The sequence below is a fragment of the Miniopterus schreibersii genome, assembly GCF_964146895.1.
Source record: "Miniopterus schreibersii genome assembly, chromosome: 22".
In the NCBI taxonomy this organism is placed as follows: Eukaryota; Metazoa; Chordata; class Mammalia; order Chiroptera; family Miniopteridae; genus Miniopterus; species Miniopterus schreibersii.
Genome location: NC_138124.1, coordinates 15,470,817 through 15,486,226, shown reverse-complemented (window position 1 = coordinate 15,486,226; position 15,410 = coordinate 15,470,817). Strand labels below are relative to the sequence as shown.

Here is a 15,410-nt window from a genome sequence, read left to right as displayed (position 1 = left end):
ACCACCAAGCCCATAGCTGCCTGCCCCAAACGGCCCTGACCTAAGTCCTTGTGATGCCCTCGGCCCTCCCCCGGGTCCTGGCGAATCCTCACCATCCTTCAGTCTCAACCCTGTAGCATCCCCGTCCCAAGTCTCCCCTCACCCTTTCTCCGGCAGGACCACCTTGTCCTGGACTCCTGTCATCCTGCCTCCCCACCCACAGCCCCCGGCTACAGGGGGAGCCACTGTGGCCAGTTTTACACCCTGGGACTGGCCCCGAGGGCAAAGCTGACCCTAGCCTACCTCTCTAGAGATCCGAGGTCAACGTGGGTCTCGCTGGGCTGACGTCAGGAGTCGGCGGGGCTACGTTCCCCCCTGAGGGCTCTAGGGGAGAAGCAGCTTCGTGGCCCTCTCTGGTCCGGTCCGTAGAGGCAGCCGCCGGCTTTCCTTGGCTTGCGGCCCCTTCTTCTATGTTCAGAGGCAGCAACATCGCATCTGACTCTTCTTCTGTCGTATCTCTTTCTGACCCCAGCCGGGAAAGGTCCTCTGCCTTTAAGAACTCCTGTCATTAGGTTGGGCCCATCCAGGTGACACAGGACAATCTCCCCGCCTGAAGGTCCACAACCTTCATCACACAGGCAAGGGCCCCTCTGCCTTGTAAGGTGACACCTCTGAGCCTCGGGGGTGACCCCTTCGAGGGGGCCGTCGTCCTGTGTAGCCAAGGTCCTAATCTGGGAGGTTTTTCTGAGATGGGCGGCAAGCCCCAGACACCCCTGAAACAGCCGGCCCGCACACCATCCCCAGAAAGACACTATGACACACAAATTGGACAGGAAATGAAGGGGCTGTGATGAGGGACGAGGGAGGCAGGGGTGCATGGAGTCACTGCGGGCTCCTCCCCAGGTTCCGAGTCCTGAGGCCTGATGCCTCCCAGGCTTTAGGAAGAGGCCTCTGTTGTTTTACGTGAAGGGAACCAGACACCATTCTGGAGGGAGAAGACCAGGAAAGCGGGGTGGGGGGGTGGGAGGCGGGACACGGCGGGACACGGCGACGGTGCTGGAGAGAAGATAACACGGTGACCAGGGTGAGAAGCACGGGACCGTGTGACTCACTGTGCACCAAGCGAGTTTAATGACCCTCCCCCTAAACCTCTGCTGTCAACCAGGAGGTGGCTGCAGAGAGGGCCTGGGGCCACCCCACGGAGAACCCTGCAGCTCGGGGGCATCTGAGGGAGTCTTGTACCCCCAGGCACGTGGGCAGGGCTGGGGCAGGGGCTGCAACAGGGGACATATCTCAGCAGACACCGGCCCCCTTCCCCCTAACACCTTAGGAATCTTCACGGTCCCTGGAACCTTTGACGACTCACGTGGAGAAGAGGGGGTCCCAGAATTGACTGAGATCGATGAGCATGGGCCTGGTGGGACAGGGGGCTCAAAATAGATACGAACTTGACGGGGAAATGCACAGGACTGCGTTTCTGCCACTCCTGGGCTGTAGGCTGAGATTCACACCTCCTACCGGTGCTGGGAAAGTTGGTTCTCTGCCCGGCACAGCCTCTGCCATGTGAATAATCTGCTCAGACAGCTCTGGAAACCTCTTTTCTGGTAGGAGGAGCCTCCGAGATTAGCTCTTCCCTCAGGAGCCGGGAGCGAAAGCATACACTCTCTGCTGCCTTCTGCAGAAGAAAGATGCCTCTTGGGTTAGGCAAAGTTTGGGCGTCGGCCCCCAGGAGGCAGAACGTGACCAGCTGGAGGGCAGGTGTCCCCTAAGCTTACCTGACCAGGGAGCTGCCCCAAAGCAGGCGTCGGGAATGCTACATACTCAAAATCCCTCTCTCCCTCCCCAGGGCGTGGGTGCCTGCACCCACACTGCCCTCGTTGCTTGAGGCCCTGAAGGACATCAGCCTGCCCGTTAGGGAGACAGAGAGCTTTCAAAATATCTCCTTAAGACACAAAGGCTTCCGAAAGGTCTTTGTTGACTTAAAAAGAGACACAAACATTTTACCAAACTATGTATTTCAACATAGACGACTGTTACAACAAAATCAGGTAAGATTCACAAAGATACACAAAGTCTTTAAAGGAAAACATTTTCCCCCTTAAATATAAAAAGAGAATTTGCCAAATAACATCATACTGAAACACAGAAAGCAAAAGCTGTAGAGACGCAAGAGAAACAGACAGAGATACAGTAGTAGCGGGAGGCTCACAGACTTTCCTTAGTCTTTAATGACTCAATTTAGTAAAAGTGAAAGGTCCACAATATTATAATTAATAAGATGAAAGTAATATATGTTTGAATTTTGTTCCCTTCAGAGGATATACCTTATTTTGCAGTTTCCTGGGAATATTTATTAAAATCAGCAATTCATTAGATCCTAAGAAAACATAAACTCTAAAAGGCAGATATTGTACAGGCCATACCCTCTTTGACAGCAAGGCAGTAAAACTAGACATTTATAGCAAATGTTAAAAACAGCAACAGCAGATATTGAACTGTCTAGAAATGGAAAAGTATAATTTCAAATAACCCCTCAGTAAAAAACAGAATCAAATCTGAAATTATTTATAACACCATACCTAAAACTTTAAGGGGTGTGTATAAAGCAGTATTCAGAAGAAAAGTCATAGCCTTAGAAGTACTAGTAACTGCAGCTATGATTAAGCAAGAAAAAGTTAAAGTGGCATTCAACTCGAGGTGAAAAAATAATAAAAGAAAGAAATTAGTAAGAACAAAAACCAAAAGAAATCATAAATGGTAAAACAGTATATTAAGGTGTAAGTCCTAGAGCTGGTTCTTTGAAAAGACCAATAAAACACGAATTCTGGAGAAACTCATCGGAATAAAGGAAAGCACGATGCCCAACATAAGAAATGACAACAGGAAATACAACTTCAGGTGAGCAATCTGAAGACCTGAACAGAATCATTTCTTAGGAAATTTAAATGGCCCAAAACTTAGAGGAGAGGGAGGAAGTCTGAAGAGGTCAATGAGCATGGAAAACACTGAAAAAGTTGTCAAAGATTATTTCCTAAGAAGGCACCAGACGTGGACAATTTTATACGTTATAAAAACTTCAAGGAGCAAAAAATTCGAAAGATTATTTAAACCATTCCAGGGCATAGAAAAAAGAGAGAGCTTCCCAAGTTTTTTTGTTTTTGTTTTTTAAAGATATTAACATAAACCAAACACCGTATCTGACGGAGACAGTGGGGAAAAAATTTTAAATTATCCATCTTAATATATGAAAAATTCCAAAATAATATGAGCAAAACAAATCTGGAATATTTTTTTCTTAAAGCTCTTATTTTTATTATACAATATACGAACATTATAGAAAAATCAGAAAATACAGATAAGAACACAAAAATCTACCATAACTAACCCATCCTAAATAACCACTGTTAACACTGAATGGAGATGTGATAATATGCTGCCCGGACCACATGGCTCAGCGGTGGAGCGTCGGCCTATGAACCAGGAGGCCGAGGCTCGATCCCCAGCAGGGGGCCAGCAGGAGGCAGCCGATCAATGACTCTCATCATTGATGTTTCTCTCTCTCTCTCTTCCTCTCTCTGAAATCAATAAAGACATACTAAAAAAAGAAGGAAAAAAAAAAGAACTGGGTATATAGTAAAAATGGGATCTCATCAGTAGAGAAAGGATTGATTTAAAAATATATATATATTTGGGTGATTAAGAAAATAAATTCCAGAAGAGTGACAGATTGAATTGTATATTAAAAAAAACAATAACAGTACAAGAATGAAACGCTAATGAATATTTATAGTCTTGGAATTAGCACTGGAAAGATCTTCACAGCATGAAGGCAAAGGCAGGTTCGACTAAAGTGTTTTCAACGTCTGAACGTTTTTAAAAAGCCACATACATACAACTTATTTCATTTTACAATATTCGTGGCGGGGGAAACACTCTTAGAAATCAGTGAGAGAGTTAAAAACCTTATGAGAAAATTGGCTGAGGAGATGGACAAACTGTGAAAGCGTATCATCCAATCCATATTTTTGCTAGTGAGAGTCTCGTTTTAATAAAAAAACAACAACAACAACAACAGCAACACATGAAAACTAGCCTCCCAGCCCCGTGGTAACAACACCCGTGTTGAAAAGGGGGCAAGACGCTCTCACACGCTGCGGGCGGGAGCGTAATTTGGTATCATCGGCCTGGAAGGCAGGTGTTAGAAACCGTAAGAACGCACACACCTTTTTACTGTTGGTCAGGACAGAGACGCTGCAGGAACAGATTCGCCCCGAAATCCCAGTGGGGTCATTCACACCACGTGTCCCTGCGGGGGGGCAGGTGGGGGTATCGTGGAGGGGGGGGGCTGCTCCACACAGTCACTCGGGGACCTCGGCTGGCAGAGGCTCCGCCACTCGCACAGGGAGCGGGGACTGGAGAGCTGCACGCGTGGGCATCTCGCAGTCGCGGCCGGCAAGCTTCACGGTCACTCTCTGCTGTTTCATGGCCGGAGTGGGCACAGGGACCCCGAGGGGCGCTAAGGGGCTGGAGAGCGGGGTGTCCTGTGTGCACAGGAAGGAAGGGGGGAGGCAGAGCACGTGTATTGCCCACCACCCCTTTGAGGCAGCAAGTCCAACTTTAGGAAATTATCCCAATAAATATTCTGAAAAGTTCACGAAGACGCTAGAAGGAAGGATTGCGTCGTATCCCTGACTAACAACAGTAAAAAACTGGAAGCAACCTAAGTATCCAAGGAACAACCTACACAGGCGTTAAAAATGATGAAATAAAGTATTTACTGATACAGAACTCTATTCACAGTATAGTGCAAAGGGGGGAAAAGCAAGTTATAAAACAGTACGTATGATTGTATTTCATGGGGAAAAAAGGCAATAAAACAAATATAGAGGCATAGAAAAAATGTCTGAAAAGAGATATAGCAAAATGTTAACAGTGGTCATAATCAGATGGTGTGTAAAATGTGATTTTTTTTCTTCTCGCTCATCTGTAGTTTCTTTTAAAAAAAAAAAAAAAAAGTATATATTATTTATGTACCAAAAAGGCATTTAAAAAGGGAGGGGGGGCACCTGGTGCTCTCGGGAAGGTCTACTTGTCCACCTCACACTCATCGTTACGTTCTTACATTTGAGGCAAGGAATCGCCCGTCACATCGTAAGACGTTGCTACGACAGTTTCTTTAAAGCCAGGGCTCCGTGTTAAAAGCGGTGCAATGGGGTAAAAAAAACGGTGACGCGCTGCCCAGGGCTGCAAATCGTCGGGCCCGTCAATCGTGTGCCACAAGGCCCCACAGGGTGGACTCCGCCGTGGGCTCCTGCCAAGGGCGCAAGGGTCTGGGGGGCCTGGGGGGCCCCTCTTCACAGGGCTCTGCACTGTCAGAGGGAGCAGGGCTCTGAACAATTCCACTTGGAACAAAAGACCCACAGACGGGTCTCATAAGCGGGTCCCACGCAGACACCCCCACCCCAGGGCCGATACAGACTCCTCTTAGCTGAACATACTTTTCACCGAAAACAGCGTTTCTTTCTACTGGCCCCAGCCACCTCCCCCCCGACACACGCACGGCGCCCTAAGTTCACGAGACCATTCGCCCAGCTGTCGGGTTCCTGCCAATGCCACCTTCCTGCCTGGCTGGCGTTGAAAAAAGGAACTCAGGAAACCCGTGCTCCTGAGACGGGCGCAAGGAAAGGCCAGGTAAGTACCACGCACGTCTACACAGCATCCCCTCTCCAGGCCGTGCCCCCCACCATCCCCAATGTATAACATTTCTTTGCGAGAAACCACGCCATCGGGAACTACGATCCTTCTAAACCGTGCATATCGTTTAGAAATGTATACGGACGACTGATCGGCAAGCCCCTCGTTTAAACCGTCGGCGCTTCCAAACCCAAGGACGTTTTGCATGAACCAGAGAATCGTGGCTTTTAGAAGGGTGGACGGACAGGACCAAAGACCGGCCTCCAGCGGTCAGCAAAGAGCCCCTCTCTCGGACCAGTGCTGAGTCCCAGCTCAGCTGCCGCCCTCCGAGTGCACCCGGCCACCCCTGGGGTCTCCCTGCGAGATCTCTCGCACGCCCGCGTCTCCGCTCTAGGGAAGGGCAGGCTCTTCTATGAAAAGCGCTCTTTAAATGGGCTGGCGGAGATGCTTCTGGGCAGCACGTTACCTGTATCCTGCCCCACCCGTGACTTGATCTGCCTGATGTCAGATGACTACATGCCCGTCGCGGGTCAGCACGCCACCATCCTAGAGGCTGTGGTCATGGCCCGGCCGAGCCAGAGCCGCCCACAAGGAGGCTACAGGTTGGAGGACGGCTGCCTGCCGTGGACAGTCCTCCTGGGGCTGGGCGGGTCCCAGGTCACCCTGTTCTCACCCCTGAGCAGGCTGCTCCCTGAGCAAGGCCTGGCCCCCTGTCCCAACCCACCCCTCGGGTAGTTTTCCGCTCCCTGGCACGAGGAGGGGTCCACCTCCACTCGCCATTCTCAGCTTTGCAACGCACCCAGTGGGTCTTCACTGGGACAGAAGTTGTTTTTAAGGGTCATTACGAACCAAGGGCTGCGTGTTTTACTTCGTCTCTTAGGCCCCAGGTTTCGCGGGTGGGGAGAGAACACTAACCCAGGGTCAGGCGGCCAGCCTCGGGGATGTCAGGGTCAGGAGACGTCACTTGGGGACGACAGTGCAGTCCTGGCCCTGCGTCTTCGGGCAGCACAATGTGGCCGGACGCTCACAAGGGAAAGGTTTCTGTCCTGCCTGCACCTGGCTCAAGACAGTGACGACTGAAGGACACCGGTGTGAGACTGGAGATGGGCGTCCTAACAGACGCGCGAGGCTGGCCCAAGTGAAAGCCAGGTGGATTCAGCGGGTCATTCCTTATACCGGGTCCACCCTCACCGGGCCTGAGGCTGTCAGACAGGGCCGGTCTCTCCACCGACTATCCAGGCGTCCTGGGCCATTTTTCTTAAAAGAAAGTAAATGAAGAGGCATCAGGACCTTTAGAGAGGAGCAGAGGGACGCAGAGTCCGGTGCCTCGTGAGGCTCTGCCTTCCCTGCTGAGCCCACCCACCGCCCCTTCAGAAGAGCTCGGCGGCTCTCAGCTCCCCGCTGACCGCAGCTCCAGCCCGCGGGGCTGTTACAGACGATGAGCCACACGGCAGGGGCCCAAGCTCCTCACCTATGACCTACGGGGTGCTCGCCAAACTCTTCATGGGACAAATGGGGACGTGGCAGCCACCTGGTAACAGCTCTGCCGCCTCCGCTCATGCCACCTTCCTGTGACTCTGCCACCTGAGGATGCCCGTCAGTCAGGACGGCTCCTCTGGATTAACAAGCCACCTGGCAGACAGGCGGGGCATCAGGAGACCCACGCGGAGGTTTTGAGCTTCAGTGTCCACTGCTCTTGGGCAGCCAGGCGCCCAGTCTGCTGGAGGGTGGACTGACCTGGCCTGAGAGGAATCCCTCCTACCCGCTGCTGGGCACAGGCCCAGCTCAGGGCCAGCGTGGTGATCCGGTCTCCGGCTCAGCCAGCAAGGAGCTGCCACCAACCATCCTGAGGGCCACCTGGAGCTCTGGGGAAAGGGCAGGGCCAGCAGTGCCTTATCTCAAGTCACTGGAGGGCTGACCACGCTCTGCACCTCCTGTGGGCCATGCACTCAGCCTGCGGGGTCTCCCCTAGGGTGCTCCGTGCTCCCGGTCGCCAGCGTCCCCCCTTCCCCACCCCCGCCCAGAGGGTTTCGGCTACATGACAGGGAGTAGAACCGGTAAACTCACCTCAGGGCCCAGGACACGTCTGTGGGCACCCTGCCCTCCCTAAGGCTGTTTTATCATTTATCCAAATTCAGCAGGAAGAAGTTCTACCCAGGTGAGAAAACCCTCCTAGAAGGGGGAGTTCCCTCAGTGGTTCTCAAAGCAGGGAAGAGGGCACCATTTAGAAATGCCGACGACCAGGACGCAAACCATTCTGCCAAGCACGGGGCAGCCCCTCCCAGTGAAGGATGCCCACGGCGGGCAGTGCCACTGAGAAACTCTGCAAACTCCAGCCCCTCCCTTAGCAGGAACCGAGAGGGACAGAGGAAGACCCGGGCTGGACTCCCCTGCCGCCAAGGCCAACCTCCCCCGGGTGAGCTGGTGTGATTTCGTTCTCAGCTGTCCGAACCCACCCTAGATCCCAGCCGGGCAGCCCCGACAATGGGGAAAACCAGGGGTCCTGGAATCCCAGGCTACAGGCTCCCACGACTGGAGAGTGAGGTGGCCCCAGGGGCAGAGGACCACGGACGGGCTCCTGGGGCGGGGAGGACTCAGACCAGCTCCTGCTGTCTCCACAGCCACCCTCCCTGCCACGGGGCCACCGAGCCAAACCACGCCTCTGACCACACAAGTGCACTCATGTCTGACACTGACCCGGGCGTCAAGATGCCGGTCTGTTCAACAGGGACTCTGCTGGGGTTTGATTAAAACACTAAATTCTGCTTATATGTTTAATTGAACAAGTATTTATTAAGCACCTACTTTGTGCCAGGCACTATGCTAGGCGTCCTCACTGTGAGCTGTCCCCACAGCACAGCAATCTGCTCAGAAACTGAAACCAAGGACAGGAGCATTGTCGCAACCTTACAAACTGGGGCGGGATGGGGGGGAGAGTGGATCGGGCGGTCCCCGGGCCACAAGGCGCGCCCACGACACTCGTCTTTTCTCTGGACAAGGCTGCTGAGTAGCTGCTTTAAAGCATCTGGGTACTCACCGGGAGGGAACCGTCCATCTCCACGCCCCACACAGGGCGCCTGGTGGACATTCAAACACTCCGAACGCCATTTGGAAAGAGGAGGTGTGAGGGATATTCACATTTGGATTAGAAAACTTATTTCAGTTCGTGTGGTTGCAACAACCCTTAAGAAAGATATAAACATCCCTGCCCTGACTGCGTAAACGTTAAGGTAGACCTAGTCTGGATTCCTGAGTCAGAACCTTCCAGTTGCCCACAACCTCGAAAGGCCAGAGGCGCGCGAGGAGACTTCTATCCCGGAGGCGAGCGAGTGGACAGGCCCCGCTGCAGACGCGTTTGCAGACGCAACACCAACAGGAGGCCGTCCGGTCCTGGGTCCCACACGCGCGGCGAGGCCCGCGGGCACCCTAGTTGTCGGCGCCCAGCTTGGACAGGCCTCTGCGGAAGTCGTGCAGGTCGTCGATCTTCCCGTCCAGCACCTCCAGGAAGCTCTGCAGCTCCACCTTTAGGTGGCGCTGACGGTACTGACTCTCCTCGATGTCCCTCTTCAGCAAGCGCACTCTTTCCTCCAGGTTGTGATTGTCTTTCTCCGCAGCCTGAAGCGAAACAGAGGGGGGTCTGGGGAGCAGGGATGGGGCGCCCGCCGTGTCCGCCCCCGCCCCCCGGCTGCATCCCTGACGGGTTAGCTCCTCAGCACAAGGCGGGGGCCTTTCAGCTGCCCGGCTCTCCTGCCTGTTCCTGCAGAGGTGCCGACAGGCACAGTGGATGACCGACCAGCTTCTGGCTGAAAAAGTGACGCTCCCGCCCAGGACGCAGAACGCGGAGGCCTGCGGGGAGCCCCGCGCTAACCGACCCTTTCACAAGGGCCCAGCAGAGTCTGGAATCCCACCACACGGCATTTTCAGCCCCAGTCCCAGAGCGGTCAGCAGAGGCCCATTCGGTTCCGTTCTGACACCCCGAGCCCCAACCCAGTTACTAATCCTGGGGCTGTGAACCTTAATAGAGGGCTCCTGAAGTGGGGAGACCCTGGGAGGTAAAGGAGGTGGTCACAACCCTCCTTTTGTGGATCAGAAATCTGAGGCCAGGGAGGGGCGTCTGCCCCAAGGTCGTGTGCGAGGTCGCTGGCTGGGGAGTGGAGAGGTGGGATAGCACCCGGGTCTCGTGCTCTTAGCCCTCCCTCTGTCCCCACTGCCCACCACCTCTGTGGTCCTGAAGGGGCTTCTGGGGGCTGGGAACAGTCCTGCACTGGGGCTATGGCAGAGGACACCTTCGTCATGTGGAAAAGGGAGAAGACAGATGCTGCTGAGCCTTCTGTGGGGGCAGAGGTGGCACCTGGCAGGCAGCCGCTGCTGGGCGTGAAGGCACCGGCCCCAGAGAAATGAGTGACACTCCCGCCGGAGCTTCCCCCTTACCTCCAACTTCTCAGAGACGTATTCGCACTCTGACATGAGCTGAGGTATGATTTCACTTTGTTTCCGGAGATCTTTCAACTCCTACAGGGGACAGAAGTTTCAAAAAAAAACGTGAACACGAGTCCGAGATGTATCCGTGGAAACCCCCTTGTGCACTAGGAACAGAAGCAGCTTCTGGAGCCTGTACTGTTTGCATAACTAATGACGATGACACCCGGCACCCCCGGCCTTCTACGGGCTCAGGGCTCTCCACGCATTACCGCGTGGAGTCCGCACACCTCGTGCCAGGCAGGCCTTCCTGGGCTCCCTGCTTTGCAGGTGGGGAAACTGAGGCTGAGAGAGGTCTGGTAACCAGCCCGCGGTCTGCAGTGTCTGTGTACTCAGCTGTCCTGACTCAGAAAACAAGTGACTGTATGATTGTTGGCTCTCACTGCATTAATCTGACAGCAGGATTCAACTGCTGGTGACAGAGCACCTAGAGCAGCTTCGTGTTCGGTACAAGGCGCAGTTCCCTCTCGGATCCGAGAGGCTGACCGCACGCTACACACAGCGAGGAGGCCGTAGCACCTGTGCCCTGATGTGACTCTTGCCTCTATCTCTGTGCTGATGCCCGGCAGCTGCCAGGGCCGGTCACATGCCCAGTCACCTGCTGTGTCCTTGGGTGGAGATCACCCACAGGCCCAGGGCACCCAGGGGCGCGTCGGAGCTCCATACTCACCGTCTCCTTTTCTCGGAGCTCCAACTCCAGCTCCTCGATCTTCCTCTTCAGCTGGGTGTTTTTCTCTTTCTCTCGGTTTATCTCACTGCACTGTTCTTCCAGCTCGTCAATCTTGGGGAAACATCACACGGGAAGCAGGGATGCTAGTTTACGTTGGTCATTAAACAAAGGATCACCACAGACCTGTCGATGCTTCCTTTTGAAGTAAACCATAAACTAACCCACTGATGTTTCTCGGAGGCTGCAATCCAACTCCGTGGGGCTCCGGGAGGGGCATCCTGTCCCTTCCAGCGGGAGATGCCCTACCTACCACCGGCAGACCCAAGGAGTCACCGGACCTGCCCTTAGGTTGCTCTGGGCTCTGGCTGCTCTCATGGCCACGGGACAGAAACTTTGGGTTTGCTTTAAGGATTCAGAACCAGCAGGGGCCAGATGTCCCATGAATCTATGTGCTTCTCCCCAGAATGACTTTGCATCATTTTAATCCTTACTCCGTTTCACGGGTCTAAGCCAGCAGGGTAGACTACAGAGCACTGTGGGACAGTGGCCACCAAACGGGACAAGGTGACATTTCAAACGTTTTATATCAAGTTGACCTTTCCCAGCTGATGCACGCAGGAGACCGGCCCCCAGGCCTCTTCCTCAGGGAGGGAGTGATGCCAGCTGAGTTGGTAAATCCCCAGAGTGCCCCTTTCTCTCCCTCCCCGGCCTCACTCCTCAGAGGAAAGGCCCCGGCTGAGACTCCTGGCACTGCCATCTGGTGGTGAGTGTTTCCAGAGGCCAAACTGTGTGTGCAAAGTGGACAGGAGTGACCTACATGTAACACGAAAGTGCCACATTGACGGGCTCCCCACAAGCGGCAGCAGCCATCCCAGAGGTGAATGCACGGGGTAATCACTGTGAGGACACTGCCCAGAGGTGGCCTGCACCACCCCTCGGGGTGTGAACCCCCAGCCAAGGGGCTGCCGGAGAAGCCCGAAAGTCAAGTTCCCACAGGGCCTGCCATCAGGGAAGCTGAGGTTCTCTCGGGAGCATTTCCTCCATGCCCTTGCCCTGCCCGTGAGCTCTCATGCTCAGGCGCAGAGAGAGGAACTCGGCTCTGCTTGGAGAAAGAGAAAGGGCAACCCTTCCCTCTACGGGCAGACCCGTCGGCCTGGGAAGGGAGCGTGCCGACTCAGCACCTGGCCCGGTGCCCTCACTGTCAGCACTGTGGGCACTGGGATGAAAACCGACACGAGCAGTTTCCCGTGGCATCTGTACCAAGCAGGCGGCGCGACACAGCAGTGTCTCCGGGGGCTCCGCGCAGGAACCCGGCAGCACGGCGACCTCGAGCCGCAACTGGGGGTTCTCTGGCCACGCAAAACGACCTCATCACTCAGCCCAGCTACAAAGAGCAGGGGTGAATCCTGGACCAGCTGAAATGCCCTCGTGCCGAGGGGGGAGAGCAGCGGCCTGTGATGGTGGCCAGCACCCGCCCAGCACCCGCCCACCTCCGCGTCAAGGGCCCTACTCCTCTCGCGTCCACACTCACGCGTTAGAGACAGAGATCTGTGCGAAGCAGCATTTCTGAGCCAACGCTCCCCACTGTTTCCTGCATCTACCTTCTTCACTCACCCCCTGGGTCCCCTTTTCTCCACCTTAGGTCACAGGACCACAGAAAATGCCCAGGAGGGCACCTGCGAGAAAAGGCCGAGCCACAGCTGGCGTCAAGAGGGCGCTGTCGGCGAGGCAACGCTGACGTCTCCCTCTTACTTTTCTCCCCTTTGGAACAGGAATTATAACAGTTGGCTCAATTAAAGCAGCACGTCGGTTACTGAGGTGGAGGGAGGCAGCCAGCCTTCCTCCCGTGGTGGGGGGGAAGGCACAGTGGTGGGGGGAGGAGCCCCGGCGCCCCTCCCGCTGGCCGGCCCCAGAGCTCCCCCAGGGCCCACCTTGTGCCGAAGCCGGTCGTTCTCATCTCGGCAGATGGAGAACTGCCTCTTCCACTGCTCCACGCTGGTCGCAGACTCCTGCAGCGCCGTGTTCAGCCGGGCGTTGCTTTCCCGCAGGGTCTGCAGCTCGATCTCCCATTTCTTCACGTTGGCGGCACTGTGGGGAAGAGGCCAAGTGGTGACCAGGAGGCTGGTGCTCTCCATCCCCCCCCCCCACCCCTTCTCCACCCGGGGGCTGGCTGGAGGGAAAAGTGCCAAGAGGGACTGGTCACTCTCTAGTGTGAGCCCATCGCCTCGCTGGGCTATTTTCTTAAGGAATCACTTTAGAAAAGAACAGAATTCCTAGAGAAGGAAGAGACCAGGCTCGAGGGACGCCTCAGAGGAAGACTGACCCGGGCACAGGAGGGGCCCCGCTCCTCCCTGCGGTGAGCCTCAGGACAGAGGTTCTGAAGTGGGGGCGACCACAGGGCCCTCTGAGAATCTCACGGACGCTCCTCGTCCCTTCCGACAAACTCCAGACACCGATCTTGGAGCCAAAGGACCCAGATTTAACAAACAAACAGGCAATAATGGTCCCACTGTCACTTGTGCCTTCTCAGAGCCTTTAAAGGGACCCAGGCTTGAGAGCCCAGAGCTGGGGAGACAGTGACTGGGACTCCCGAGGGCAGGACTGGGTTCTAACCACGGATCCGAGGGACACCTCTATGGTGTCACAAAAGCCCCCGAGTTTATCTTTGATCCCATGTGTTCAGTGAAGAAGTTTTAAAAACAGGCTGGAGTCAGGTTCCCCTCAGGGGCGGTTTGCTCTGGAGGCTCCTCTGGTCCCCTTGCTGGGAACAAATCTGTGGTGCAGAGCGTGGCCTGGGCTGGAGAGTCCTGGCTTCCACTAGCGCCGCCTGGCCGAGGAGAGCTCTGTCTCTAAGGGCTGCTAAAAGGCAAGGACGGCTGTACCTGGACAATCTGCGACGCGTTTCACCCCTCAGCCTCGAGGACCCGGGAATGTGATAGGAAAATACACACTTTCTGTTTCAAACAATACAGACTGAGAGAACAGAAAGTATCATCATCTGATTAATCCCAGGACTGATGACTGAGGACTTCAGCTGATCTGGGGAAGTGGCTTCACCCCCACTCCTATAATTCATTTCCCTATTAAACCGGGATTTCAAAACATTGACTTCAGGGCTGTCAGGTTTTCATTCAGGCAGCGCCCTGCACCTTAAATAGCCAGGAATCGTCCTACAACCGCCTGATGAGAAAGAACAGAGGCCGATCACAATTCTGTCCTTTGAAAGACCTGACAAAACCCACAATCGAAAAAACGGTCCCGGTTCTTTCTGGAATCCTAGGTCAGGTCACAGGAATTATGCTCCAGGATCAGGCCGGGCCAGGCCAGCTGAGTTGGGAGGTGGGTACCAACAAATTGTGTATGACGTGGTCAGCCAGCCGGAGAACGGCCATGAGGCCAGCTGGCTGGTCTTCCTTTGGCCAGGAGGTGAGACTGGTTGCCCGTCTCCCGAAGCCACAGGGACCAGGCCACAGAAGCATCTTGAGGGAAGCACCGAGCAGAGAGAAACAGCGTCTGGACTCAAGCCCTTACCTCTGCGTCAACGCGACCTTTAGCTTGCTGTTCTCGGACCTCAGGTGGGTGTCGGCGGGGCTCGCGTGAGACGCCTTCTCGTCGTCGGTCCCATTGACACTGGACGCCTGCGCGGGAGGCAGGGTTTCACTCCCAGACTCCTGGCCACAGGGAGTCACCTCACACGCTACTGCAGGTCCTCAGAGTGGCAGCAAGTCAGGCACCCCGAGGACCTGGTTCTGAGCGTGGGAGAACAGCTCCCCTCCCAGCACACAGCAGCACTAACAAGCCAAAGACCATCAGGAACGGAGGGCGAGGCCCAGAAGGGCCCAGGGGAGCTCAGAAAGCCTGCGCCTCACGGACAAGAGGGCACCCGGGGCCCTTCCCAGGCAAACCTCACACACTCCAGGGAAGGGGACCTGGCCTCCTTAAGTAACAGATGGAAGCCACCGATTAAAAGAGGAGGAAAGATTTACAATAAGGAACGAGAAGCACTGGATGAGGAAGGAGAAGAGCTATCACGGGCCCAGACAACTCAACAATCCTGGGGCGACAGAGGACGGTCCACACACACACTCAGCAAAGCGGCAGGGGCCAGACACGGCCGTGGGCTGTCTCCATCACCACTTAGCACTGCGATGAACATTCGGAGGGGTTTTCTGCGATAAGTCATCCCGCATGGCGGTGAAATCTCATCTGGTCTTGGAAAAGATCTCAGCGAGATCGTACTCAGCTTCCAGCACGCGTGAAGGCAAAGGAAGGAGCCAGGGAGGGAAGGGTGCGTAAATTTCGCTAACTTTACATCTCTGCACCGCAAAAAAAAGGTGAAGCAAAACCGTCTGACTTCCTACCACACGCATGTAACCCTCATGTCAATTCCACATCAACGGTCATAAAACACCTCCGACGTCTGCCAACCACTGGATGATAAATAACCTACGTGCTAGGGAAGAATTCGGGGTCCTTCCCAGAATCTCCATGTGCGTCTCTGTCCCCCCACCGCCCACCTCGCTCCCAGCCCCCCCGTCTCCTGGCCGTCTTGCTGTTACACACGCTTAACCCCAAACCGAAATCTTTG

General features: G+C 55.0%; 1 protein-coding gene across 6 annotated transcripts in view; it reads right to left on the bottom strand.

The window, feature by feature from the left end:
* Nucleotides 1–15,410, bottom strand: part of HOMER2 (homer scaffold protein 2) — a 67,015-nt gene that overhangs the window by 6,612 nt on the left and 44,993 nt on the right. For 3 of the 6 annotated variants that reach the window (XM_081124487.1, XM_081124485.1, XM_081124486.1), the window contains 5 exons: nt 14,354–14,460; nt 12,754–12,910; nt 10,823–10,933; nt 10,105–10,185; nt 4,534–9,288 (listed from right to left, as the gene is read on the bottom strand). In XM_081124487.1, the coding sequence (XP_080980613.1) occupies nt 9,100–9,288; nt 10,105–10,185; nt 10,823–10,933; nt 12,754–12,910; nt 14,354–14,460 (645 nt within the window). In that variant the 3' untranslated portion in view covers nt 4,534–9,099. The other 3 variants (XM_081124482.1, XM_081124483.1, XM_081124484.1) reach the window with 2 other exon arrangements.